General features: G+C 38.7%; 1 protein-coding gene across 1 annotated transcript in view; it reads right to left on the minus strand.

The window, feature by feature from the left end:
• Nucleotides 1–14,290, minus strand: part of aff2 (AF4/FMR2 family, member 2) — a 155,979-nt gene extending 141,689 nt beyond the window's left edge. The window contains exon 1 of the mRNA XM_062425359.1: nucleotides 14,192–14,290. Within this exon, the coding sequence (XP_062281343.1) occupies nucleotides 14,192–14,244 (53 nt within the window). The 5' untranslated portion in view covers nucleotides 14,245–14,290. The remainder of the gene's footprint in view (nucleotides 1–14,191) is intronic.
• Nucleotides 14,291–27,350: the final 13,060 nt, after the last annotated feature.

The following is a 27,350-nucleotide window of genomic DNA, read 5'->3' on the forward strand; positions in this document are numbered from 1 at the left end:
TTATTGTTTGTTTTTGAGAAAGGAAAAAAAGGTCAATTAACAGTGTACCTTTAGCAAGGTTGCATTGCTGTGTATGTGTCATGAGAGCATAAATAGGTACAGATCTCAGGTCAGCTCTGTGGTCTGGGAGACTAGGGTTCAAGATCTGTATAGGAACCCACCTTTAATATGCTAAATAAGATGTGTAACAATTCTAAATAATACTAAATAATAATACTTTTCTTTAAATAGGAGCATTTTTGCTTTTTTTTATAAAAGGATATTAAAGATGTTAGAAACAGATAAGAATGTAGAGAGAGGAATAGAAGGCATACTGTTAGGTCATCATCTTTAACCACTACGATACTCTTTCATATTTTATTTATTCAGCTACATTGTTTACAGTTTGTATGAATTTTATTTCCCAACCTGTCGTGTCAGTCTAAATTCACTTCTGTAACCTCTTCAGGGCCAGTAAAACAATCCCACTGTTGAAATTGTGACTGCCTTATTTATTTAATTGGAGGAGGGGTGCAATCTGCAATTATTTATTTAGTAATAACATAATAATGATGGTGGAAGCAGGCTGGGTATGGGTTTACAGAATGTGCATGACTTCAGAAAAACATCACAACATCTCACTTTCTTCACCATAACCATGTTGGACAAAATGAGCCTGCTAAAACATTTAAGTTCAGAGGGCCAAATCCCACCAACACACAGCCAGACAGGTTGTAGCAAGAATCAAATACTCTCACACACACACACGCACACACACACACACACACACACACACACACACACACACACACACACACACACACACACACACACACAGAGCCACAAAGTATCAGCATATCAAGAGTGCCAACAACAGCAGAGAGGAGAGAACTACTACAGCACTGGGTTTAAGGCTGTGTGTGTGTGTGTGTGTGTGTGTGTGTGTGTGTGTGTGTGTGTGTGTGTGTGTGTGTGTGTGTGTGTGTGTGTGTGTGTGTGTGTTTGTGTTTTTGTGTGCATGCGTTATCATTCCTCAGCACCATGCTCCTCTTGGCAGATGGCTCTGCCAACCTCGGGACCTGGGGTGTGTGTGTGTATGTATGTGTGTGTGTGTATTGTCTTGGTATCTTGGGGGCACAAGGGCAGAAGCTACCTGGTGTTGACTGCCAAGTCTCTCGCTCTCTTGTGCTCTCCCTTTCTCTAAACCCCTCCAACACACACACACACACACACACACAAACACACACACACATTTGCCCAGTCACGACTTTTATTGTGTATGCAATTGAATTTAGCTTTTTAACAAGGCGCGGCTATGAAAACTGTTTTCTAGTGAATTTTACTCTTCTATTTGGATTATAAAGCTTATTATTTTGACTACTAGCAGCTGTAAGAGTAGCAGAAGTATCCGTGTGTTCATCAATATGCATCTCCCACAACAACAAAAAATCTACTTCAGTTATATCATCAGCAGGTTAACATACCACATGCTCCCAGTTACATCTAATCAATAACTCAGCCTCATCAAACAGCATCAGAACATAATGAAATAACATCATCATGACACAAACACTGAACTTCACTGACTAATTACTAATTGAATTTTCATAACAAATTAGGGCGCACTACTTAAAGCAAATACTTAATTAACTAATTCAAGTAATTCTTAATTAGTTCTAACAACAAATTAGGGAACGTCATTTTCAAGCAAGCTCTCCATTAACTAATTTGACCCTTTTCTAATTCAATTCTCACAACATAATGAATGAATATTATTTGAAGAGGATAGTTTGCTTATTAAATAAATCTCCTGCTAAATAACCAAAATATTTCATATAAGTAAACACTTCAGAATCATTTTATTCTACATTTTTCAGACACTTTGACATCTGCTGGGTGTTTGAGCGTGATTTTTTCGTCCTTCTGCCCATGTGGTGAATTTAAATGTGGTTTCTTAAAAAGCTCTACAGAAGCTCTCAACCCCCCCCTTATCTCTGCACTGTGAATTCTCTGATAAAGAAAACGACTCCAAAAGACAGGAAAAAAGGACTGTGGAACAATAAGTACACAGATAAACACGAGTACTGAAAAGGTGGAAGCCTCTGAAGACCAAGTCTCTGCAAACATTAGATCAGCAGCCACAATGGGAGCGTGGTGATCCGGTCTCATGGGGAGGATCGGGTACAGTTATGTTCTCTGCTCTGTTGTCTAATTAGTTGTTACAAGGCTTTTAGTCACATCTATCGACAAGGCAAGTGCAATTTTCGCACCCCGTTAACAATAAATATCTCAACAGAGATACTTTTAGGTTATTTTGTTAACAATAAAGCTGCACTGGCTTCTGTAAGTGTTTTAAAGCACTTTAGATCCAGACAAGCTTTTTTTTTTTTCTTATATAAAGATATTGCAGCTCAGAGAGACATACCTCAGTGTGAGTGCTTCAGCTGCACTGATGAGTGACTTTTTACTGCACCTCATTGAGCCACTGAGTGCCTGAGGGGACTTATCATCTGAGGTTTGTCTATGACAGCCATTAGGCTGATTTGTTGTCATGTATCCTTATCTAACTTTAACTTCCTCATGTCAATTTAGTTCACATTTAACCATTACATTTACAGTTAACTTCAAGTGGATGGAGATAGTTACAATAAATAACAAGCAATATCTTATGTGGTGGTTTTCCATTTTTAGTAAACAACAATAACATACCTAGATTTATTTTATTGAATGTAAATCCTTATCCAAGTCAATAAATAGAGTAGAAGCTTGTCTTGACACCTTGACACTAATTGTCTCTGACATGATCCAACAAAAAAAGAGAAAATATATTCTAATTATTATAAGTCTGGAAACATATATGGGTCAGTGACAAATAAGGGTTGGCAAGATGAGCACTTTCAAAAATATCTTAGAAATAGGTCTTAAAAGCAACATCAGGTTTGTTAAAATGTACATTTTGTATTTTTGTTGGTTTTATTTCATTTGAAATGATATTTGCAACATATTTAACCAAAAGTAAGACTGAATGATCCTGAAAATGTCAAATGGTGTAACCACAAAATAAACGATTAAATATTAAATATTTAATCCACCTACAGTGTGTTTAAGTGGACTTATACAAATAATTACTTCATTTGGTTCCTGATTGACATGATTCCCCAGATTAAATGTAATATTTAGAACAATTGTATTCCATTACCTTTATTTAATATACAAAGTTATAATGTAAGATCATGCCAAATTAGTTGATATGGTGTTTTATTGAGAATTTAGTGTTTTTAAACAAGTTGAATTATTTGGTACAAAGTTTTAATGGTTACAGGACTTAGACATTTTTGCCATAATCCTCTAATATATTCTCTCAAAATGGATGAAAAGCTGAAATTTTAAGCTGGGTCCCCCCAAAAAAATGTGTGTAAGTTATTCATACATTTATTTTCAAATGTGAACCCCTTTAAATTTGACTGACCTATATGGACACAAAAAAAATGTCATTAGCCCAAATAGAGTAGAAGCCTGTCTTCATGGTCTAATGGCGTTGCAGCTATATTGCACCTAATTGACCACCTTGACACTAATTGTCCCTGACATGTTCCAACAAACATACAATATATTGTACAATGTTGAGTCTTGAAACTCATCAGAAATGCAACATCACTCTAAGTCATTAGGTGATGAAACATGATCACTGCACATATGGAGGAAAGGTTAACCATGTATGAAAATTTGAGGGACCTTTTTCAAACTTTAAATATCCGTGGACTCAATAATTGCACCGCTGGGACTTCTGAAGGAGCAGAGATTGCCCTAAGCCAGTGATTAGATTTCATAATTTCTCGAACAAACAGCGTGTCACGTTTGACAAGGTGAAGTCGAAGCTCTGGGAACACGACATATAACAGAACATATGCGATACTGTTTCCTGCTGAGGTGCAAATTATGGCTGATGAAGCCTCCAAAGACCTTTAACACCCTTGAAGAAGTTGCAGCACTCAAAGCTACTCTGGACTAGACAGATGGCAGACTGCATGTTCACGCATATTTTGGAAACTTGATACATCTTCAGTCATTTATTCCTTCAGACGTGAACTCTGTGGACTGACATGTAATATTGCGTTGGAAGGATGAGCCTAATTTAATGTCAGTTATAATTCTGTTTTTTGATTAAGTCCAATTAATTGTAAAACATTTAGTTTGTTTGTTGGTTATTAATTTTTTTTTTACTCACTTTTTATATAATTTCTACACTGTTAGGTTTGGTTTATGCTGTCCTCATCTCTTTTTCTGATTGCTTATGCCTTTAAAATGACATTGATTGGCCATGTCATAATATAGATAGATAGATAGATAGATAGATAGATAGATAGATAGATAGATAGATAGATAGATAGATAGATAGATAGATAGATAGATAGATAGATAGATAGATAGATAGATAGATAGATAAATAGATAGATAGATAGATAGATTCTTAAGGAGTTGTATCAGTTGTAAATGCATCAGGTAACACTTATTTGAAATTAAGACATTAGCAATGTTTTAAATTAATTTCTTAATTTTCCTTTTGAACAGTGGAGTGATGCCTCTGAGTTGATGGAGAGCATATTCGCTGGCATTACCTTCCATCAAAATTCTGTTCTAAATGCCAGAATAGCTGCCGATAAAGTTTAAGAAAAGTTGAATTTCTTCACGTCTTTAAGTTAAGGCCAATTTTTCATTTGCTTCCCTTTTTCCGACTTTCTGTCAAAAATAATGTTCTTTTTCGGGCCAACTGCATGGGCATATGTGAAGTGAAATTTCACGGATAAAGATAAATGTTCTGCTGAGGATTTTATATCCCATCCAGATGGTTACTATTTTATTTCCTTATAAGAGACACTTAAGAAACTGAACAGATGGTGTAGCTCTTTATATGGCGCAAATGCAAACCTTAAAAATGCGCCCTGTAACTTAAAGCCAAAGATAGAGATGTTGATTTACCTGATAATAAACCTGGTAAGCAGTTGACTTCTACATCAGTACACCCAATTTATACCTGAACTATCAAACAGCTACTTTAAAGCAGGGATAGCACTGTAAAGATATTCAGGATGTGATGATATAAGTGGATTATCTTATAATACACTTTACATTTGAACAATGACTTCAGACGCTCCATCTTAACTATGATAAGATTTGTCCAATTGAGGCATTTTATTACATCTTCCACTACTCTGATGACTGACAGCCCCGCTTCATATATTTTACTTTCAGTGAAAATGTTCCCATAGTTTCTGGGAGCTCGATATGAATTAAAAAAAAGCTTATAATACGCAAAAGAATTGTCAGCAGTAAGTGATGATGGTGTGAGAGAAATATCTCTAAGAATGCAAAAACTGTGAGTAATCCTGCTGTAGCAGTTTAGATGAGTGAAGTTCACCCCCTTCATGTACAGTAGACACATTTTAATCCTAATATGTCTCAGATGTGGTACCTTTGATTGTTTATGGTCTTATGTCGTGTTTCAATGATCTTGGACTTTAATCCAAAAAGAAAAAGTGGGAATATTTTGACTTGATTTCAAAGATTATGAAAATCAACCCTCCTGTTGTCCACGGGTCAAATTTGACCCATTTTAAAAATGTTTGTATATAAGAAATATGGATTTATTTTGTCTAATTGCCTGAAAATCACATGGATGGTTCCACACTACATTCTTGGCAAGTAGAATCATCACTACTTTTATTGAACTGGGTGATAATTTGTACTTTATGCTTCATAAAAAACAGTCAAACCAGACCAGGAGGACAACAGGTATAATTATGTGCTATCATTCAGATATTTGACATGGTTTCAAAACTGTTCCTGAACAAACTTTGATATATAGCAGTTTGTGATAATCCATCAACACATTAGTTAAAATAATTCATATTTTTGCCTTTTTTTTACTCTAAACTTAAGTATAATTTAATTAAAATGAGGCCTATTGATCATACTTTCCAAAAATATGTGTAATGTTGGAATGAAATTGGCTAAAAAGGTCTAAGACACTTTTGGTTGATGGAAAGACAACAGGAAAGTTAAATGTATGTCATATCAATTGTACTTCGGCAGTGGATGAGTGACCCCACAACTACAGTACTACTTGGCACAGAATTGAATGTATACTTCAGGATTATTTTACTTTAACATGAAATGGAAAAGTTTTTAAAAATAAAGGAAACACCAATTAATCATGTCTGTCTTCAATTACACAGCTGACTTTCCCCTAATTACTCTCAGTTTGTCACCCAGGGTAATTTGGATTTTGTTTTGTGATTGGATATTTTGTAAACAACTGAATATTACAGCCACTATTAAGGGAAAACTTATTTTGACATAATTTGATTCAAAATATTACATCTTATTTTAACTCAATTGTCTGTTTCATGTCTTTTTAATAATGCTGGTGGGGATACAATGTGGATGATATATATCGGATGGATTGTCATGAAATATTATAACATTCATGGTCCCCAAGGATGAAATCCTAATGATTTTCTCGATCCTTTGACTTTTCCTCTAGCGAGGTTGACATTTCTGGTTCTGAGTGAAATGTCTCAACGCTTACTGAATAGACTGCATTCAAGATGCATTGCAATTACTCTGTTTGATCCCTTAACATCTAATCTAGCGCCACCATCAGGTCACAATTTTACTTCAGTCTTTACTGTTCAGTCTGTCAGTTTATGACAAAATACTGAAAAACTATTGGCATTCCCATCATCATCTCATTTGTACTTGGCTGTAGACTCACTGATTATTCTCCTAACACTGCATCTTATTTTTTATGCAGTCTTGCCAAATGAATGAAATCAGATCAATGGTTTTTTCAAAAGGTTCTAACTATTTTGTGTCTTCCTGTATTTTTTTGTATTTCTGCTTCTTATCTTTATCTCCATTTTTCATCAGTCACTTTATTTGTTTTTATTGTGAATGTTCTGTCACATAAAAAGTCAAAGAGGGATTTAATGGCTGTATTTTTCTTCCTCATGAAAGACTTCAGAACCATGGACAGTGACTGCTTCCTCCCACACAGACTCCAGGTGATGAGCTTCTTCGCTCTGGCTCGCACCTGCTGACACTCTACAGCCCTGAGGGATAACTGCACCACCAGTATGGCGATGTGATGGATTCCTTCCAGATAGACGCCTTCCTTCAGTGTTATCTGCTGTTTGTTTGTGAATTTCTGGCAGTTTAGGATGAGACACAGCTTCCTTTCGCAGCCTCCGAGTCGCTGATGATGTTGGTGTGAAGTATCGTCGAGTGGAGCCGGGTTTGGCAAGCCGGGGCCCCCCGATCACACAGCGAGGGTGGAAGTTTCAATGTGATGAATGATCTTGTATGTATTGATGTTGCACGTGTGACTGAGCTGATTGAGAGCTCGGGAGGGTTGATGGGCAGATAGAATATTGGACTGTGACGCATTGACTATAAATTGACTCTGTCACCACTTCTCCCCGTTGAGCCCATCTTCACCTATTGCGAACTCATCCCCAGATTCAGTTTTACTCATTTTAACACATCAGTTTTTTCAGTTAAAAGCAGCTCAAACAGAAAAATCCTTCACACTACTTAAGAGATCCTGTAATCACTTCACCAATAATATTAATAATCAGATTTCTTTCCTGCAGATGTGAACTTTTAAGATCCAAAACGCGCAGCTAGAATCTTATAATTCCATGCTGACATTACGTGTAATCAATTCCCTAATTAACTACTTAAATTGTTCAACCAATCACCATCAGTGTCAATTAACATTCAAAGTGATCTCCCCCAGATTCCACTGCCATGATTAGCCAGCTACATGATGGGCAATTACAGTGCAGAGTAACATTCAACGCAAGCCCTATTACAATCATACAAAGCCTTCAGATCTCCGCGCAAGAGAATGAAACAAGGAGTGAGATGGGAGGAGGAGGAGGAGGAGGAGGAGGGAGAAAAAGCAACAAAGAAGAGAAGAGATGAAAGGGTATTTCTTCAGGAGGAGGAGGAGGAGGGGACCTACAGTGTTGGTGGGTTCGTTCAGATTTAACAAAGGCGTGGGGAGCTTCAAGATTGTTTTCTCTCTCGTTTTTTTTTCTTCTTCTCCCCTTAAAGGGAAAATCCACTGTCAAACACGAGCCGCACATCAATGGCGAGTGACAGACTTTTAACTCCAATCTGAGTGATTTCCATGGTTTCTACTGAGAGGTGTGTGTCATCTTTTATGCCAGTAAAATGCATTGTAAAATTGGAGAAGAATGGGTCCATTTGAAAATTTCTCTCTATATTCTGGTTTTCATCTTCCAGTGGCGGCATTATCCTCCTTATAATCTTGGGCAGTTCAGTCCATTGTAACATTTATTAGCATTGAGTCACCAGCTACATCAAAGGTGTAGAAGCTTCCTGCTTTTGGGAAAAGACAGTGCTTTAAAGCAGACTGTCAGTATTATGTGCTACACTTGCTCCATTTCCAATTAAATCCATTTAATTGTATTTTATTGGGCCAGGACCATGGTCAAAGGTTCATTTTGTTGGATGGCTTATATTTGATTGTTTTACTGTAAAGGTGACATATTATACCCCTTTTCCACAAGTTTCCTGGTGTCTTAATAAAATGTACCTGACATGCTTTAGTCAAAATACCACAAGGATCAAGCACCACAGTTGCCTTCTCAAACTGATCAGTCCCGTTCAGAATGGCAGGTTTGAGTGCCTGTTCCTTTAAATGATAATGAGCTGCTGTTCACCTCACCCCCCTTTTCTGGGGTGTGCCGACGCGAATGTGACTTTGTGCTACCATGGCAACTGTTGAGCGTCTACACTGAGAGAAACATGGCTGCCAGAGAAAACGTAGCAGGGTTTAACAATTTTATTGTCGTAAAGATGGTTACAGAAAACACCAAAAACTTCTGAAACAAAATTAGTCAGTGTATTACCTGGTGTGGCAGTACTTTTTTTTATTATAGGAAATTATAATAAAACAATATTGTCTACAAAAGCAATAAAGTTTGTGTCATCTGTTTGGTTTCAAAGAAACCATACTAGCATGAAATAAAGAGCGAAGCACTATAAATGGGTGTCACAATTTACTGTTGACTAAATATCATGTACACTTTGCTTAGCCAGTACTTGGCCTACAGAAACTTTTGTAAACTGATGTTGGGGCTTTCTGGGCCAGAGAATCCATGGGGTCCTGCCTGCCTGCGTGGTGTTATGGATATGGATAGAATTCCCTGACCCTCATGAAAGGTACGTGGGGTTCAGACCTGTCCTTGATTGAACCTCGATATGTGGCTGCCTATCACTTCCTGCTTCTCTGGTCTATCAAACTGAGAAGAGAGATCTTCAGCACCTCATTCACATACAGGGCATGGTCCTGGAAAACCTTTCCAAAGATGACGTCCAACAGTTCATCCACTGTGAAATTGTCCAATTACCCAATAGCTTTGATTCAGTGTACACTGATTTTTACTAGATTTTTTCATATTTATATTGTTTTCATTAGTTTTTTTATTTTTATTATAAAGGCCAATTAAAGACAACAATTACTTTAGATGTAATTTATTTTTAACTTGTTGTATAATGGCTGTTTGACCATTGTTTGACTTTGTGGTATTTTCAATAAAAGCTTGTAAAACTTACAGAATGTTGGCTCTGCTTTCACTGTGCATCCTCCCTTCTTTGGACTTGGACTGGAAAATTGACTTTAAATAGCGGCTGACCAGCTAACGTTGTTCCTTGGGGACAGCCATCATTTTTATTGAAGTGCAGGGCTGCCAGCTAGTCTTGGAAAGAAAAATAAGTCGTATCTCATTCTAAGAATTGCAGATGGTCATAAACCATGTTTTATCTTAGCGCAACATGCTAATGTCACTAACCTCTGGTTACCTGAGTGGAACACAACTGTAATTTAAACTGCAGACCTTCTACATGCAAGACAGATGTGAAATGGCCTCTGTGATTCATGGTAAGTCACAAACTTATTGTGAATCCCTATAAAATCAACAGCAAGAAACACTGCGGACATCACCATCCACTCTCTCATTTTATGCTCTCGTTACTCAAGAGTGTTGATAAGATGGAGTTCATCTTACAGACATTCAACTAAAATCGTTAACGTTATTGCAGATCCTGCAGCACATAATGTCAGTAACTTTTTTAGAAAATGCTAGTGTTAACTTACATTTCCCTTGTCTGCAGTTTTTTTTGACAGTTGGTATTCATCCTTCTTTCAGAAAGGTTTAATGACCAGTCCAGCATTGTAAGTGGTTAGTGCACACATACAGGTTTTTACCAAACTGTAGCTCGGGTATTGCCATCAGAAATAAACTTTATCCACTCAGAACTTCGGTCATCTGAGGCTGGAGGCTGATGTAGCTTCTAGTGCGGGTTTGTACCTCCAACAAAAGAGCAGTTCCTGTATTTAGCCCTGTTTTGACATAATGTTAGCGGATCCGGTATTTTCGAGAGAAAAAACATGGCCTAAAGGTAGTTCTCAAGCCCTGAGTGGAGATACTAAGATCGGGAGGCGGTGTCATTCTAATGAGCCACGATTTGATGTAAGAGGGGGAGGCAAATCTGAATCACATTTTCTGACCAAAGCAGCCCACAAAAACTGGCTAGATTTCACAGTTTGTGTTAGTGGGCACATCATAGACCCAAATTTATTTAGACAAGCACTGAAAAAGTGAGTTTTCCATAATATGTGACTTTTACCACTGTCCAAAATTAAAGGTGAAGCACAACTTTCAAACAAAATTCACTAGCACTCCCAGCTACTTACTCATAGGACAGACATTTGGCAGCAAGTCTTCAAAACTAAACAACAACATTTGTTCTGTGGTTCTTTTAATCAGGATAATATCATTTGTCATTGCTTAACCACAAATTCCAATTGTAGTTCTCCAGATTTCAGTATTGGTTGATTTGATGACACCTGTGGTTAATTTATCAGAAATACAACAGAAGAGCAACTGGTCTATCTGTTTACAGCCCAACCAAACAAAATCACGCTGTTTTAACACAGAAGTGAGTCAAATATAAAGAAACAACTTATCTGATTTCATGGCACAAGTAGTTTTCCAGACAACAGGAGTTCATATTTAAAACTGATCCACTGTCAAAAAATGCTGAAAATGACCATGTCTTGTTTATTAGATGCATTTTTGATGAACAGTCACAGTCAGGGCTAATCATAGTTACAAATACAGGCAACATGAGGCCAGTGATTGCTCAGGTCGCCTGCCTTGACTTAATGAATATAACTGAAAGCAGAGACACTGATTAACAAAGTATTTGCCTTTAGTTTAGAGTGGTAACATCTTGTTGATCCACATGGGTCTGTGTCAGCTCCTGGTACCAATCTGGTGGATGAGTTTGGTGTTTCTCTAATCGGTGTGGGAAATGGGAAACAAAATTCAGGAACTCACATTAAAATCTAAAGTGTCTTTTTTTTTTTTTTTTTAAATGTACTTAGTGAAGGTTAGGGAACGAAAATGATCATGGTTAAAAGAAACCAGCATCGGACAGTACAAATGAAAAGTGTTCACCCGTAATAGTCTTCGTCGATCCAATCATCCAACCTAACTTCCTCTTCAAGACATCCACCCGTGCTTCTGATACACAACAACAGCTCTTTGTCAGCTACCCTTAACATTTAGCTACTTGATAAAACTGTCCTCTCTTCATCTTATTAAGCCGTGAACAAACAATCACACAATGTCAAGGAGACTCTTCTAGAAACTGGAACACCTTCACCTACAGTACAAGACCTTATCACGGCTTATCAGACAACCTGGTTAACCCACCAGCCGTTCCACTCATTGTTTCTTCATTTTAAATCTACAGTTTCTTGTTTGATTCTGTATTTTTTCCCCTCTCTCTAATAAAGCCTTTTTTTCAGCGCGAGCCCAGGCTTCCCATCAGGACCAAGTGACAGCAGCAGCGTGATGGACTGGTGGCAGGGGAGGGTTACACATTTAGACACCCTGAGCTTGTTGTTCAGCCCTGAGCTGCTCCACTCCAGCAGCGGGGGGTTAAGTACCTTGCTCCAGGGCCCATCCGTGGAGGCTGCTGAGGGACAGCGGTGTGTGTCACTTTAACAGCTCACATTTTCCAGCTGGAATAAGAAGGATGCAAAAACAGCGACGCGGTTGCCAAGTTATTGTGCTCCCACTACAATACACGATCGACCTGGAGAGGCTGTTATACGGTATATGATGAACCTCCCACCATCATCCTGACTATTTTAGCAGTATGTGAGATACAGCAAACAGACAGATACACATTTGGACAGCACAACACTGCATGGACCACAGCATTCACATCAATGTATATCCAATACAATATTTATCCAGCATGTAAACGATTTAGTGAAACATGTCGGATGTCTGTACTGTTTTTCATCATGCAGCTTGTTTCTAGAGCATACACACACTTCCTCCACATCAACTTCTATCACATTCATACACACTGAAGCCTAAACTGGATCCCAGTGCTTGTCAAGCTGTATTGAAATCTAGACACAGTAACAGTACCAGTATTTCTTATTATATTTGACCTTTTCTTTGGTTTTTTTGGATGACAACTGCAAGACACATTACAGTCTGTCTTAAAATAAATCCAGCACATTATATATCCCACATGTAAAAGGTGCAATGACACGTGTCTGATACCATCTTTGATTTCCATGCCTCATTTTATTTCTGAAATTTTTCCTGAGCATGCACGGACTTTCTCCACATCGCCTCATATCGCTCCCATCACACACACCGAAGCCAAAAACTGTGAGCTGCCCAATCCGAGCTGGCAGACAGACTGTTACTTTCCTTATGTTCAATTTTTGTCTAAAGCAGTGTGCTGTAATGTTTTCCAAAGCAGACAACCGTCTTTTTTTACACCACCAGCAGGTTTTGGCCTCTCTTGTTATGACACTGCAGGTCTTTGTTCTTACAGTACGTCCTCTGTTGCATCTAAAAAAAAAACCTCGCTGAGGAATGGAAGTAAAGGCAATGCAATATTGCACAGCATGGATACGAGCTGCAAGCAAATCATTTCTCCATTGATTAATCATTGATTAATCGTTTAAGTCTATCAAATGTCAGAAAAGTCACAAGTTTCCAATGTGATGTCTTCAAATGTCTTGTTGTCTCACTGACAGTCTGAAACATTTAGATATTCTTTTACAATTACATGAAAACAGAGAAAAGGTGCAAATCACACAACAGACGCTGGAACCAGTTAACATTTTGTGTTTTTTTATGAAAATAGATGCAGATCAATGCTCCGTTCATCGACAAGACAGCAGCACGAAAGACAGGAGTACAAACCACAAGCTTGGTGCCCGTCCATTCATTTAATGACATGATTCAATAACATTGTGAGCACAAGAGCAAGAAAATGTTGTTTTAACAGCTCTGAACTGGGAACTGTTTAATGATGAGTGCATGAAGGACTTCATCTGTGGTGTTGCTGCACTTCCTAAAAAAAATCACCACAACCCAACTTCACTCCTTCATTACGTGTCCATGACAGTGTGTGTGTGTGTGTGTGTGTGTGTGTGTGTGTGTGTGTGTGTGTGTGTGTGTGTGTGTGTGTGTGTGTGAGAATGTCACCTGTGCTGACAGCAGGCAGACAAAGGTGGAGGATGAACTCACCTCAACTCTTTTTCTTTCTTTTTTTTAAATTTATTTTTATATTTTATTTTTAAGAGATTATTTTCAGGATTGAATTGGAATAAATAACACAGCATCAAACTTGTGTGTTACCTGACTCACATCCACCTTTCTCTTATGTCACCGCTCTTGTCACATCGTCCGGTGCGATCTCACATTCAAATCAAACATTCCACAATATAACACAATGGGACTGAGACAGTAAAAAGCCGGCGTTGTGTGTACATGTGTGTGTGTGCATGTGCATGTGTGTGTATGTATGCATACGTATGCATGCTGAGCCTCCCGGTTCGTCTCAAGCAACAACGGCAGCTTACGGTGACAAAGAAACACGGTTTGCACGATATCTCCGGGACTCACTTTGGCTTCCTCTCCATCTCCCCCCCTCCCCAAAAATAACGCAATCCAAGCCTTGATTTTGCCTTTAAAAAGCGGTGATGCCATGTCAGCTCATCCCCTTAATCCTTGCACATATATTTAGTTAAAAATTAAAGAAAAAACAGAGAAAATCATAAACCTGTGTGCGCAGGACTTACCATGGTTGTTCAAGCTCCCAGTCTCTGAAAAAGTCGAATTCAAAGAGATCCATGGCCGATCCGGCTGGTGCTGTTGGTGGTTAAAATCCAAAGCTGGTGCTACGTGGTTCTACATAGGCTACTGATACAGAGTGTGTGTGTGAGAGAGAGAGAGTGTGTGTGTGTCACTGAGAGAGAGAGAGAGAGGGAGAGGGAGGGAGAGAGAGAGAGTAGACACAAGCGGCTGCCTGCCAGGAAGCTGCTACGTGGTCAAGGCAAGCTGACAGCCAGGCAGAGGTAGAGGGAGGGAGAGAGCACACACACACACACACACACACTGAAGAAAGCTGTACAAGACAAGTAACAGTGATATATTCACTGCAAAAAATACATTTAAAAAAATCCCTTCATAACAAGCAGAGCTATTTTTGTTGCATGGATCTTACAAAAATAAACCTCCATCCACAAAAAATGTGACTGATAAACAGCTGTAAAAAAAAATGTTAAAGCCTCAAAAAACTGTGTTTGGTGTTACACATGACATATTTATCTGTTTCATCTTCATCATGCAGGAAACCACAGTCATAAAAAGTCATTTCAGCTCTGCAGAGATCACCTCAGATCTGTGCGTGTGTTCTTATGAGTCCGGTTCAAACTTGAGAATCCATTAACATTTTTTTGGTTATGTCACCATTATAACTCTATGAAATGGATGGCTTTAGATTCAAAAGGTGTGACAGTAAAGTGTAATGAGTGCACGCCGGCTCCCTCAGTGAGCCGTGAGGAGTCTTTGTTCAGCTGCAGGTGTGTGTGTGTGTGTGTGTGTGTGTGTGTGTGTGTGTGTGAGAATGTACGGTGCATGGCAGGGCCGTAGCCAACATTTTAAATAGACTGCTGAGGCCCAAGATTCCCAAACACAACCCCACAAAGACAGCTTTGACTCAAGCCGCCACAAACAGCCTGAAATATATTCGTTCCTTTTTCTTTTTTTTCAATAATTCACCTACATTTTTCCTATCAATTTCATCTCCCCACTGGATTTTTTCCCACAGCATATAATATTGAAATACTGAAAAGCTATTTAGTATAAAAGTCCACCATGTATAAATGTGCAAATGTAGCTCGTTGCTCTCCTGATGTAGAGATGTTATTATGACTTCTGTTGTTTCTTGATGTCAATCTAAAAGCGAAGTGCTGGGCTTTAATCATGAAATTCATCAGCACTGGAAAGTTTGTGCACAAATACACCACAAAGCACAGCTACAGTGCAGAGAAAGCACCAATTCTCAACTACTAATGTCATGTTAAGAAGCACTTCTAGACAGAAATGGGGGGGGGGGAAGCAGATTATAGTTGACAAACCCTAACCCTAACCCTAACCCTAACCAAGTCAGCAGTTTCATGTGATTTTGTTATGGTTGGGTTAATTATTTCTTTCTTTAACAATAATTTTCTATCCTGTGGGGTCTGTTAGATCACGTTCATATTTTTTAAATTACACTGTACCTCACATTAAAAATATTGTAAATAGAAGCATAAAAGTAGCTTTTTTCCCCCCTTGACAACCAAGCAATCACCACCTGCTGAGAAACATTGTGCAATGAGATCAAAAGCTGTGAAAAACTAACATGTGAGCTATTGGCTGTGGCTCAGGTGGTAGAGCTGGTCGTCCACTAATTGGAAGATCGGCGTATCTCCTTCAGTCCACGTGTCGATGTAGATAGTGAACCCCAAATTGCTCCTGATGGTTGTGCCATCATGTTGTGGTGTGTGAATGTTAGTTTCCCTTTACCAAAGCTACCCTTCTGTATCATCCAAACTTCACCCCAAAATCCAAAATGATACCATCTGAAAGTAGCAAATACTTCAGGCCAGGTTTGTCAATGAGCTTGGCGTCTACACTGATGGTCACATTACAGGATTCCAGATGGTTGCTGATGCAATTTGGAACCAATGATTCAGAATAGTCTCGTTCAACCTCGGTGAAGTAACTGGGTCGCAGAGAGGGGTTTGTCAAAGCAGCAAGCTCCCGAAAACATCGTGCTCGCTTTGAACCTCAAAAAAACGTCCTCGTCACCTGATTTTGTGTCTCCGTCCCGCGCCCGCTTCACCTCTGTGTCCCATCCACTGCAGCACGAGCGTGTCAATAACAGTTTCGCCTTCGCTCTCTATCGTGCGACACATGCCCGGCAGCATTTTTTTTTTTTTACTGTTTACGCCTCGCTATGAATAATGATTGACCAGATGGTTGAAACTTCTCACTCAGCATGTGTTGTAGCAGTGGCTGTTACTGTGGTTCCTTTGTGACATCACTGTCCTTTAAAAAAAAAAAAAACAGGCCCTCCTACGCAGAAGCTTGCATGTTTTTTCACCCGTGATCGCGGTAGAGGGAACACGAGGGGTCGAAATGTATCGGAAATAACATTTGAAGATATTCTGCGGGCAGTGTGTGTCTGTGTTTGTGCGTGTGCGTGTGTGTTGTTTTGGATAGCGTGTCACAGTGTTTGCGTGCGTGTGCATGTGTGTGCGTGAGTATTTTGGTCTGGTCCGGGGCAACATGCCAGCACTACTCTGCATCACGCTCAGCAAGTACAAACAGCAGTCGCAGAGAGAGAGAAAGAGAAAAGAGAAGGAGGAGAGGAAGGAAAAAACTCAAGATACTCGTCCTCGGCTCTTCGGTGGAAGTGTGCGAGTTAACCAGAGAGCATGATGGGAATAAAACACTGCTGGCCATAAGCAATATTGTGTGAAAGTGCTGTTGCGTGACCTTGATCAATTCCAGCCACTTGAAGCCCACAATTTCAAATTCCAGACATCTACAACCATTAAAAACACCACATCGAAATTCAACTAATATTCAAGGTTTTTAAGCACCTGCGGGGACCTTGGGCGCATTTGGGGTGTGTATGTGTGTGTGGGAGTGTGTGTGCGTGTAAGAAAAGGCTGTCCAAATCTAGGTCAGACACTGAGAGACAGAGAGTGACTGGAGAGAAGGAAAGGGAACGGATACAAAGATATAACAGGGATGAAAAAGAAATTGCAGGATGAGTTAATGAAGAATTAAATGACAGAAAGAGATGGAGAGACATTCAGAGAAGATGTAATTATAGTGAGGGCAAATATACAGACAGCCACGCACATAAATTCATGATTACATCCCTCAGTTCAATTTGAAGTCATTACGCAGTCTTTACTACGACTAGAGTGGCCGTTTGTTTAGAGATTTACTCTTTTTTTATTTTATTTTTTTTAAAGCCACAGCTGTGCTAGTAATTTCTCTTTAAATGGTGATATGGAGAGTTAGAGTCTCACACACACACAGACATGCTGAGCTCAAAAAGAAAAATACAAACTGATAAAATAGTCAGGGAGGACCAAGTTCTCAGCTTTGAGCTCATTATACTTGCTGTGTATTTTGCAGAAGTTGAGAAGTGCATGTCATGAATTTTCAATATGTTCATCCCTCTCTCTCTCTCTCTCTCTCTCTCTCTCTCTCTCTCTCTCTCTCTCTCTCTCTCTCTCTCTCTTTCTCTCTCGCTCACTCTCTCTCTCTGGTGAATGTGGTAGTGATGGTGAATCAGCACAGCACCACACCTCCCCCATGTGGTTTATAATAAGTGTTACACTATGAAGAAAAACTGATGAAACTTGAGTTAAACGTTCCACTGAATCATATTTTTCATCACACAATTAAACGACTCTTTCTTGGCCTTTGATGCAATTTATCTCGAGTTTGTCGGCTTTTGTGTGAGAAACTCCACCAGCATGACTCTAATGAACTCCACAGATTGTTCCAAAGTGGTTGCAGAAATAAGAGATAAGATGATTAGTTGTGTACTTCAAACATAAATATACCTCCTGTTGTCCTCCCAGGTTAATTTATGCCTCAGAAATTAGGTATTATTTTATTTAGATAAGGTCTTTGAACATAATTTCCAAAAATATGTGTAAAACCTGTGGTAATAAGTTAGAATGAAGTTGGCTGAAAAGGTCTAACCCCAGACCAGGTCAATTTTGACCCAGGAGGACAAAAGTTGCACAGTCAACAGGAAGATATACTACACATATACACACACTGGTGCTCTTTAGCAGAACGACTTTATTCTTTAAATTAAATGAAGAAAATGAAGAAAATGATTATACTTCATTCAAAACTTGCCTGACTCTAAAGACGCACATTAGTTCACACCTGGGTCTCTTTATATTAAAGGTAGATGTTTCATTTGTGTTTGACATCCCACAACATGTCTTCTATAACATCCCAGTCTTCTAATTGATTTGAGTGTAAAAACGAGTGAAGAATATATAGTTAATGAACTGAATGTGGCTTTTCTTTGTCTTTTTTTAATCATCTGGTATGTTCATCAGCAGTGATTACACTTCAAGCTTCCATCATGTTAGCCATTTTTCAGAGGATAAGAGAGAATAAAGAATATAATGACAATTTAAGAATGTCATGGACTTTGGACTTTTTGTGTTTGTTCTCTTAGGCTGCGTTCACACTGCAGGCCAAAATCCGATTTTTAGCCAATCTAGATTGGAACCAGATGGCTCTTATGAAGTCTGAACAGTCATAAATCACATGAACTCCGATTTTTGCAAACCAGATCGAAACCACCTTTGGGAGGTAGTTTCAAATCACATTTGGACAGACGAGTCTGAGTCTGAACAGCTCCAAACACTCAAATCGGATTTGACTGTCCGTGACGTCTCTCTACGTCTCTACACTACGTCACTCTATGTGATACCAGACCCGCGCTTATTCCAGTTGTTGTTGCTTGCTGATATCAATGGAGGCAATGGAGGACGTCGAAAACAGTCCTTGGACAGAGGACGAAACCAAATTCTTAATCTTTGGGGAGCTGGCTCCGTTCAAGGGAAGCTCGAGGGTTTGTTGTTGCTGTCGCTGTCGCAATTAAATGCCATCACACAATACACGCTAGATGACGCCTCCGCTCCAACGACGTTGCCACAGCAACCTCTCAGATTGGTCATTAATGTGGCACAGTCTGAACAGAGCCAAACCGATTTGGACACTTGCTAAAAACAGTGTGGACAGTCAGGCCTAAAAATCGGATTTGAGAAGGAATCAGATTTGAATCAGATTTGCCTGCAGTCTGAACGCAGCCTTAGTTTCCAGTGTTGTATGTCTGTTCGGTCATTTTGGTCATATTTGAGTTGTGTAAGGCTACGTTCACACCGCAGTTAAAAGTGACCTGAATCCGATTTGCTCGCTCAAATGTGACCCATATCTGATTTGACAATGTGAACAGCACAAGTCGCATTGAATCTGACATTTCCAAATCCGATTCAGGCCACTTTCAAATGTGGTACTGAATCGGATACATATCGGATTTTTTTGAATGTGACTGCAATCTGAACAGTCAGGCCGCATTTAATGCGGCTTTGACGTTATTCTGGAGCAACACACAGCTAATGCTCTGCATTAAAACATTATTAAAGTATTCATTTTCTTTCTCCTCTTCCTCCTTTCAAACATCACCGGCTCACAAATTTGCCGGCTGCAGCCACACACTGTTTTTAACATTAGACCATAAATGAGACTACCAGTAACTTCAGCGGCTGCGGTGTGAACGTAGCCTTTGTGTTTTCCTTCTGTGTTCATGTGCTCCCTCCACTCCTGCTCTGCATAATGTTCATTAGCCCTGCCTTGCCCTCACACCTGTCCTGTATCAGTCTTGTCTCCAGTGTCCTCCCAGCCAATCAACTCCTTGTGTTTTGTCAACTGTTCCCCCCATTCCCTCATTAGTTTTCATGACCTGCCTGAAAAATGGTGATCACCTCGTCACTTCCCAACAACAAAAAAGACAAAACATACATGTATATTTGTATATAATCTGTACAGTACCAGTTAATCAGCAGTACAAAGCATCTTATTTGTTTTGAATGATTTAACCTTTATTTAACCAACCTCTTTTGCAAGCAAGACCTGGCCAAGACAGGGTTTTAAATTGATTGTAATTTGAAAAGATTTACTCATAAAAAGACGGAGGTAGTATTTGTTATCTCTCAAGTTCCTTTTTTATTTGTTTTTTCAGGATTCAGTCTTCTAGGACATTTACTATTTTTTCCACTCATGATTTTAAAAAGATTTCCACATTTAAAGGCAGTGCTACTGGGAGGCGGGAGGGTTTGGCCTTGGTACTTGATTGTCACAGTGCTCAATAACCCCAAAAGGAAACCTTGTATAATAATCTTCTTTCATCCCGAGTGTTCTCATGTGGTCATTTCACTAATGGACCAAACATACTGATCCTGTTCAAGGCCACAATGTTTTATCAAACACAGCTCTGATGTATGGCACAGGAGTGTGCCCTTGAAATTACTGTGCAAGGTAAGGGGCCCCTGAGGTCCAATGGGCTGCCCCCAATAGCACAAGAAAGTCTTAAGCTGGCAAAGTGAACTGTGACATCACTTTTTGTCATGATCTAATTGATATTTTATACTAACAATGGATCAATTAAATTGTGTAATATGAAAGGTGTTGCATGTATTGATGCACTTAAAGTAAGAATAAATATGTGTTCTGAGTTTGACATACCACAGAAAAGTGTGTTGTTAACTACCCTGCCAAATTTGAATGATTAAAAAAATCTGCTAGCTTGGCGGCTAGCTCAGCTAACTGGCTAACTGTAGACTGTAGTAGTAGTGTTAGATATTAACAATAACTCACCACTAGGCGGATAACCACTGAGGAGAGTGGACTCTCTGTCTTATATAGTAGGGGAGGGACCAAGGTAACGCGGGTACGCCACTACGTCACGAGGTAGCCCTTTTTGCAGGCTGAAAATCAGTAAAAATGAGAGGTTGAGAAACAGTTTAAGGCTCTATCTCCACAATTCAGTACTGCATAGTTATCAGCCTTTTCATATGTTTTCTGTAACCATTTTCCAACATGTATAATATGTTTAGAAGTAAATCAATGAATGGACTTTACACAGACTTTAAATAAAATAATAACAGTTCCCTTCAGCTCTACAGAACATTTTACTGTCCTTCAGTTCAATGTTTTGGTTTTATGGTCCTTAACTTTAATGTTTTGGTTCACTCTCACTGCTCTCATCAAGTTCTCCTTTCAGTCCCCCATGGATTTTTTTATGACTGCAGAGTTCTATTTTTGATGACATCATGTTCTGCATACACTACATGCACTTAATGCTTCAGACACTCTTTATGGATGAAAGGTCCCGTGATTATTTAAAATTAATAACGTTTTCATCAGGATTCTAACAATATATTGATCCTTTCATGGTCACAAAAAGAATTTATACAAAACATCTAAAAAAGAAATATTCTATTACAAATAATAAACATCAGTGAGTGAAATTGGGCTTATTTGATTTATTGTGAAGTGGAAACACATGAGCAAATCTTAATCCCTGAGTTAAAACAGAGATTAAAAATGTATGTCAACAGCATCTAACCTGAGAAGACCTGAATCAAGAAGGTCTGCACCAGGATACTTTTTTAGGGTTCCCCTGCAGACTTATGTTTACATCAAATTCTGTCATTAATTTACTGTTCCACCTACCTGTCCAGGCACTATGGGTGGAAAATAGCAATTTTGCTAAAGCCTGATACAATGCATCTCTCCTTGTTTTATATAAGATTAATGTTTTATTTTGATTCGTCCCCGTCTAAATAAAATTACATTTACACAGATTTGAGAGTTACTTTACAAATTTAGGGTTCCCTCACTGATGAAGGGTTATTCTGCAGAATTAGGGTTACCCAACAGATTAAGGGTTACCCTGCATATTTAGGGTTACCCAACAAATTTAGGGTTACCTAACAGAATAGGGTTACACAACTGATTTAGGGTTACCCAGCAGATTCAGGGTAACCCTGCATATTTAGGGCGAATGTGGGGTACCAAGCAGTTTTAAGGTTACCCAACAGAATTAGGGTTATCTAGCAGATTTAGGGTTACCCTGCAGAATAAAGGTTACCCAATATATTTAGGGTAACACAACAGATTTAGGGTTTCCCTGCGTATTTAGAGTTACCCTGCATATTTAGAGTTACCCAACAGATTTAGGGTTACCTAGCAGAATAGGGTTACACAACTGATTTAGGGTTACATCAAGCACCGTGAAGGCATTGTGTGAAAATTGTGAAGGATTTTCCAAAGCGGGCGAAAATTGAAAAAAATAACAGGGCCAGTAGTGTCGAAAAAGTCCAAAATCGGGAAGGGTGGGGGATTGTCCCAAAACTTGCTAAAAGGGGCCAGGGGGGGAGGCTGAATGAAAAATGAGCAAAATCGAGAACCGTGGGGGCATTATGTTTCAGGGTAACCCTGCATATTTAGGGTTACCCTGTATATTTAGGGTTACCCCACATATTTGGGGTTACCATGCATATTTTGGTTTACTCAGCAGATTTGATGTTACCCAACAGATTAAGGGTTACCCAGCAGATTTAGGGTTAGACATATTTTGAGGAACGTGTGGAGTCCAAAACAGCTAGAAAAGGAGTGAATGCTGCACTGAAGACATTTGTCAGGTGGCCAGAAACACGAAACTGAACTGAACACTTTAAATCGTTAAATTTAAAAGCATCTGTAAATTTGACATTTTCACAAAGATCCTGAAACTCATAAAATTCAAACACCAGCCGGAGCTAACAGAGGAAGATCAACCTTTATTTATTGAAACTGCTTGCATACAAAATATATTGCACTATAACCAGACATGTAAACTCAAACATCTTAAATGCTATTAGTATGTACAAAAAAGGAAAAAGAAAATGCCCAAAAGTGCACACAAGGTTTACAGCTTTTTTGACTACCCTGGTTTAAGTATCGACAGATTCTCTGCGTGTCTTCTCTCTGGGACTCTACTGTTGAACAGCCCACATTGTGTCTACATGAGTGTTTGTTGCTATTTACATTCTGCAAAGCAATGATGACAACATATCTGCTGCAGATTGGCAGGCGATGAACAAGACGTTTTTGCGACGTGAACCACGTTGCAACCCCAACTAGAGCAAATGCATAGTGAGGGATGCCAAATGGTCATATGTGACTGAGTTGTATTATAGTCAGAAGGATCAAGAGTGTCTGAACTGAATTGTGACTCCAAATTCAGATTCTTGTGGTCTCTACATTATCCAACCATCATTTTGTCATATAGAGTCAAAATCAAGGGTTGTGGATGAGGTCAGGTTTACGTTTTGGTCATCTGACGACATATGAGACGACACAACAGTTGTAGCTCTAAGAGTAAGGATTTGCTAATTAAGTCCAAAGCCTCTTTTAAATTTGAACAAAACAATGGGTTGACAGGAATTCAACATTCTGCTTGCAACCCAAGGGATCATGGGTAAAAAATACCTAATCTGTACGCCCAGAGCATTAGAACAGCACTCTCTCAAAGACAAATATGACTGTTCAGCTACCACCAGCAAATAGACATTTTTTGTTTGCAGGGAAACACTTAAAACATACAAACATAAAAAACTCAATTCCTAAAAGTTGATAACATTTAAACTCATGATGTAAACAGCTGCCAAAACCTTTCTGTAAAGCAGAGATCTCAAGCTGAAATTATTTTACAGTTTACAAAATGTCCATCATCTGTGGGTCTGGACTGCAGACGGCCACAGCAGACTTCTAATCCAGTCATTCTGGCTGGAAGAAGACCCATTTTAGAGATATACAAGAAAAACCACAGAGCACATGTTCAAGAAACAAGTGAACAGAATATACCAGCCATCAATTTCTAATATGAAAAGTTTCATGTGGGTTAACAGTGATTTGCTATTTTTTTAATCAAATCATCAAAATCCACCTTTAGATTTATACAGTTCTGGTAGCACCATTCTCCTCACATGTTCTAGTACTGTTCTCATGTACTGGGGACAGAAGGTTGTATTGAGGAAAGTTTAATGCCATAACAACAAACCAAGATAGCACAACTGAGTTGAACCGTAAGAACGAACATCAGTATATCTGCAAAACCTGGATATCCTCACTAGTGTTTCTCATTGCTGCCATTTGGGATCCCTCCCAGTTTTTTCTAGTAGGTATCCCATATGAGATCTTACACTATTATGAGTCCCAGGATGAATCAAAATGTACACAGCTTGGTCCTGGTAAGAAAACATATGCATGCCGTTCAGTGTCATAATTGGTGTTTCTTTTGGGATCCCAAATGGTTCACTCTTTTTTTCGACATCATTTGTGGCAGTTCACCATGAGCTCAACTGTACTAAAATATTTGATCCCATTGCAGGCCACTAGAAAAACAGCCGGATTGGAAAATTATGTCATCAATGTCATCAGTCAGTTATAGGACATGTATCAGTAAAATCTCCATTATAGAAATGCTTTCTTAGCACCAATTCTTCAGTGACCACAACTGGTCAGCATGCAACAGTATTCCCACATCCTTTTTCATTCACATTTCTTATTATAGTGCAAGCCTTAGTTTTAGCATTACTATTTGTTAGTAACACCCCTAAAAATCAAACCAAAGCATTAAAAAGCCATTAAACTGCTTTTGTCGGTTCAATTCCAAATCTCATTCCAATGGTTAAAAAGTCTCACATACATATACTGTGAACCTGGTGTTTGTAGGCACGATAAAATACACCAACAAGCAGGTTGAAGCATAGCCACAGATGCAAAAAGTTTCATTGCACCCCCCACTCCCCCCCCAGTTGTCTCAAGGGTGACACAACAGAGCTGATGTGAAGGTTGGACCTTTGTAGGCTCAGTAGCCCCAAGGTCTGCAACATCTTCAATATTCATCAAACTTGCATGTGATTCTTTCCATCAGTTCAACAGGAACCGGCCTTTGGGAGATGAGTCTCTTTACCAGCATTTTGCTATCTTAGTCTTTATGAGAACTGTACACTGACCAAAAAGAAAAGCATATTACAAAGTTAAGGGAATATAAACTTAACACTTGGCATTATCCATTGCTGTGGAATGACTGAAAAAAAGTCACAGTTCAAACATTATTTTTCCACACTTGAAAGTCCATTTAGGGAATGACTCATGTACAAGATGCTTTCATCAGTTTAACGTCTAAGGGAAAATCCACCATAAAACATTACTCATCGGTTACTTCAGTTACCTCGCAAATGTCTCCCAAAGCTACACTACAGTATGTGCTAGAAAAGTAGACCAATATGTGCTTTCTTTACAAAGTTAAAGGAACAGTTCAACATTTTGGAAAATACACTTATGCGTTGAAGACTGATACTACTCCCATGTTGGTGCGCTAAGTGTTGAGCTGGAGGTGATATCTTAGCCTAGCATGAACACTGGAAGCCGGGGAAACTGCTAGTCTAGCCCTGTCCAAAGCTCAAACATATGCCTCCAAACATTTCTGAAGTGCACAAAGTGACACGTATCTTATTAGGGTTGTGGGTAACAGGGTCATTATAGTTAACGAAAAATAAGACTATACTAAAACTAGCAGTGAAAAAATAATTTTGGGAATGATAAAAACTAAATAAAAACTACAATGAACAATACAAAACAAACTAAAAATGAAACACGATTTCAGATAAAACCATCTTTGTTTTCATTGTTGTTTCGTTTTCTCCCTCGATTTTTACTGTGTCTTGTTCAGTTTGACTTCTTGAGATAATGGGCTAGTTCCAGAAGGTGGCAGCATAACGGATCCCGGCTGTTGCATAACGCACAAGAAGAAGATGCTTAACGTGCAATTTACAATTTCCTAGAAATGGCTAAAGTTCCATGAAGATACCTGAATAACTAAAACTAAGACTAAACTAAAGAAAAACTAAACTAAAACTAGTAAATTCCTCAAAATAAAAATAAAAACTACTTAATAACTTGTTTAACTAAAACTGGACTGAAATTTAAATAAAAATAAAAACTAATTTACATTTCAAAACTATAATAACCCTGATGGGTACATGGGGAGTTATGTGATAGGATTACCAGAACTGTCCATTAGTGTTCAAATGGAACAAACAAGATGAAACATGTTGGTGAAGGGCAGGTAGGTGCATTTTACCTTCAGCCAGAGCCAGGCTAGCCATTTCTCCTTACTCCCAGTTTTTATGCTAAGCTAATCACCTCCATATTCAGCTTAAAGTCGGAACTCAACCTTCACTTACTAGCTTTTTCTAGAGGTTTCACGTCATCAGAGTTTGCTCAGTTGTTATGGAGGTAGCTCAGTCATTATGTTAACTAAATCAGTCGTGTGACTACAGGTGGTAATTTTCAGTATGACACCTGAGCAGACTCCGCAAACTCCAGAAAAAGCCAGTCAATGGATTTTGAATTGCTGTTTCTGTTTTGTTTATTTTACTTTGGTGATACCACAGTTTTCAAAGTCAAAAATGAAATTTTACACTCATCCACCCAAAATATTTTCAGTATCAAATACTCACACACTGTAGGCTTTTTTATTTAAAGTTGCTACTTTCTGTCAGCTAGAATGGATTCATATAGTGGATGCTTGGAAATTACTCTAATCACTATTGTCAATAATCCACCTCTCTGTTGTCCATCTGTATGCTAAACGTCTCATATTTTTACCCAAATACGGCTAAATGACAGGTTCTCTTTGTAGCTAGTAAAGAGGGGGGCATTTAAATTTGGTGCTTATGAACAACATGTGCAATTGTTTCTAACACACTGAGCCTTTGTTTAGACAGAAGAAAAGTGGATTATGCTGCAAGAGTGAGTTAAAGTTTGTTGTAAAAGTATTTCACAACTGGAATCTATTAAAACTTCACAATCTTGAACCAAGCTGAAAACTGCCACTATGACAGCCAGCACTAACAATTTAAAACAGCCACCAAGCCTCCAGATGTGCTTCATGATACATTTTGGGTAGAGTATTACTTCAAGCTTGAAAGCACATTTGATCAATTTCATTTTTAGCCAAAGCTCAAATCAGAAAATAATGAAACCTTCTCTAAATATACTGTTGCCGTGGCAGCTAAACCTGTTTCATATGCAATACAGTGAATCAACATTACAATTTAGAGGATAATTCATCTTACAGTAATAATCAGTCATTATATCAGTGTCATTCCTGTAATAACTTCTTGTCTGTTTTCGGCCATGAATTCTATTTTAAGGTGGATTTCTCCTCTCAGGTCAAAAACTCCTCATCTTTCACATTCTGTAGCACTATGGACATTTCATTATTAATGACAGTTGTTTGTGACTCAA

Source organism: Scomber scombrus, chromosome 9 (assembly GCF_963691925.1).
Source record: "Scomber scombrus chromosome 9, fScoSco1.1, whole genome shotgun sequence".
NCBI classification, from domain to species: Eukaryota; Metazoa; Chordata; class Actinopteri; order Scombriformes; family Scombridae; genus Scomber; species Scomber scombrus.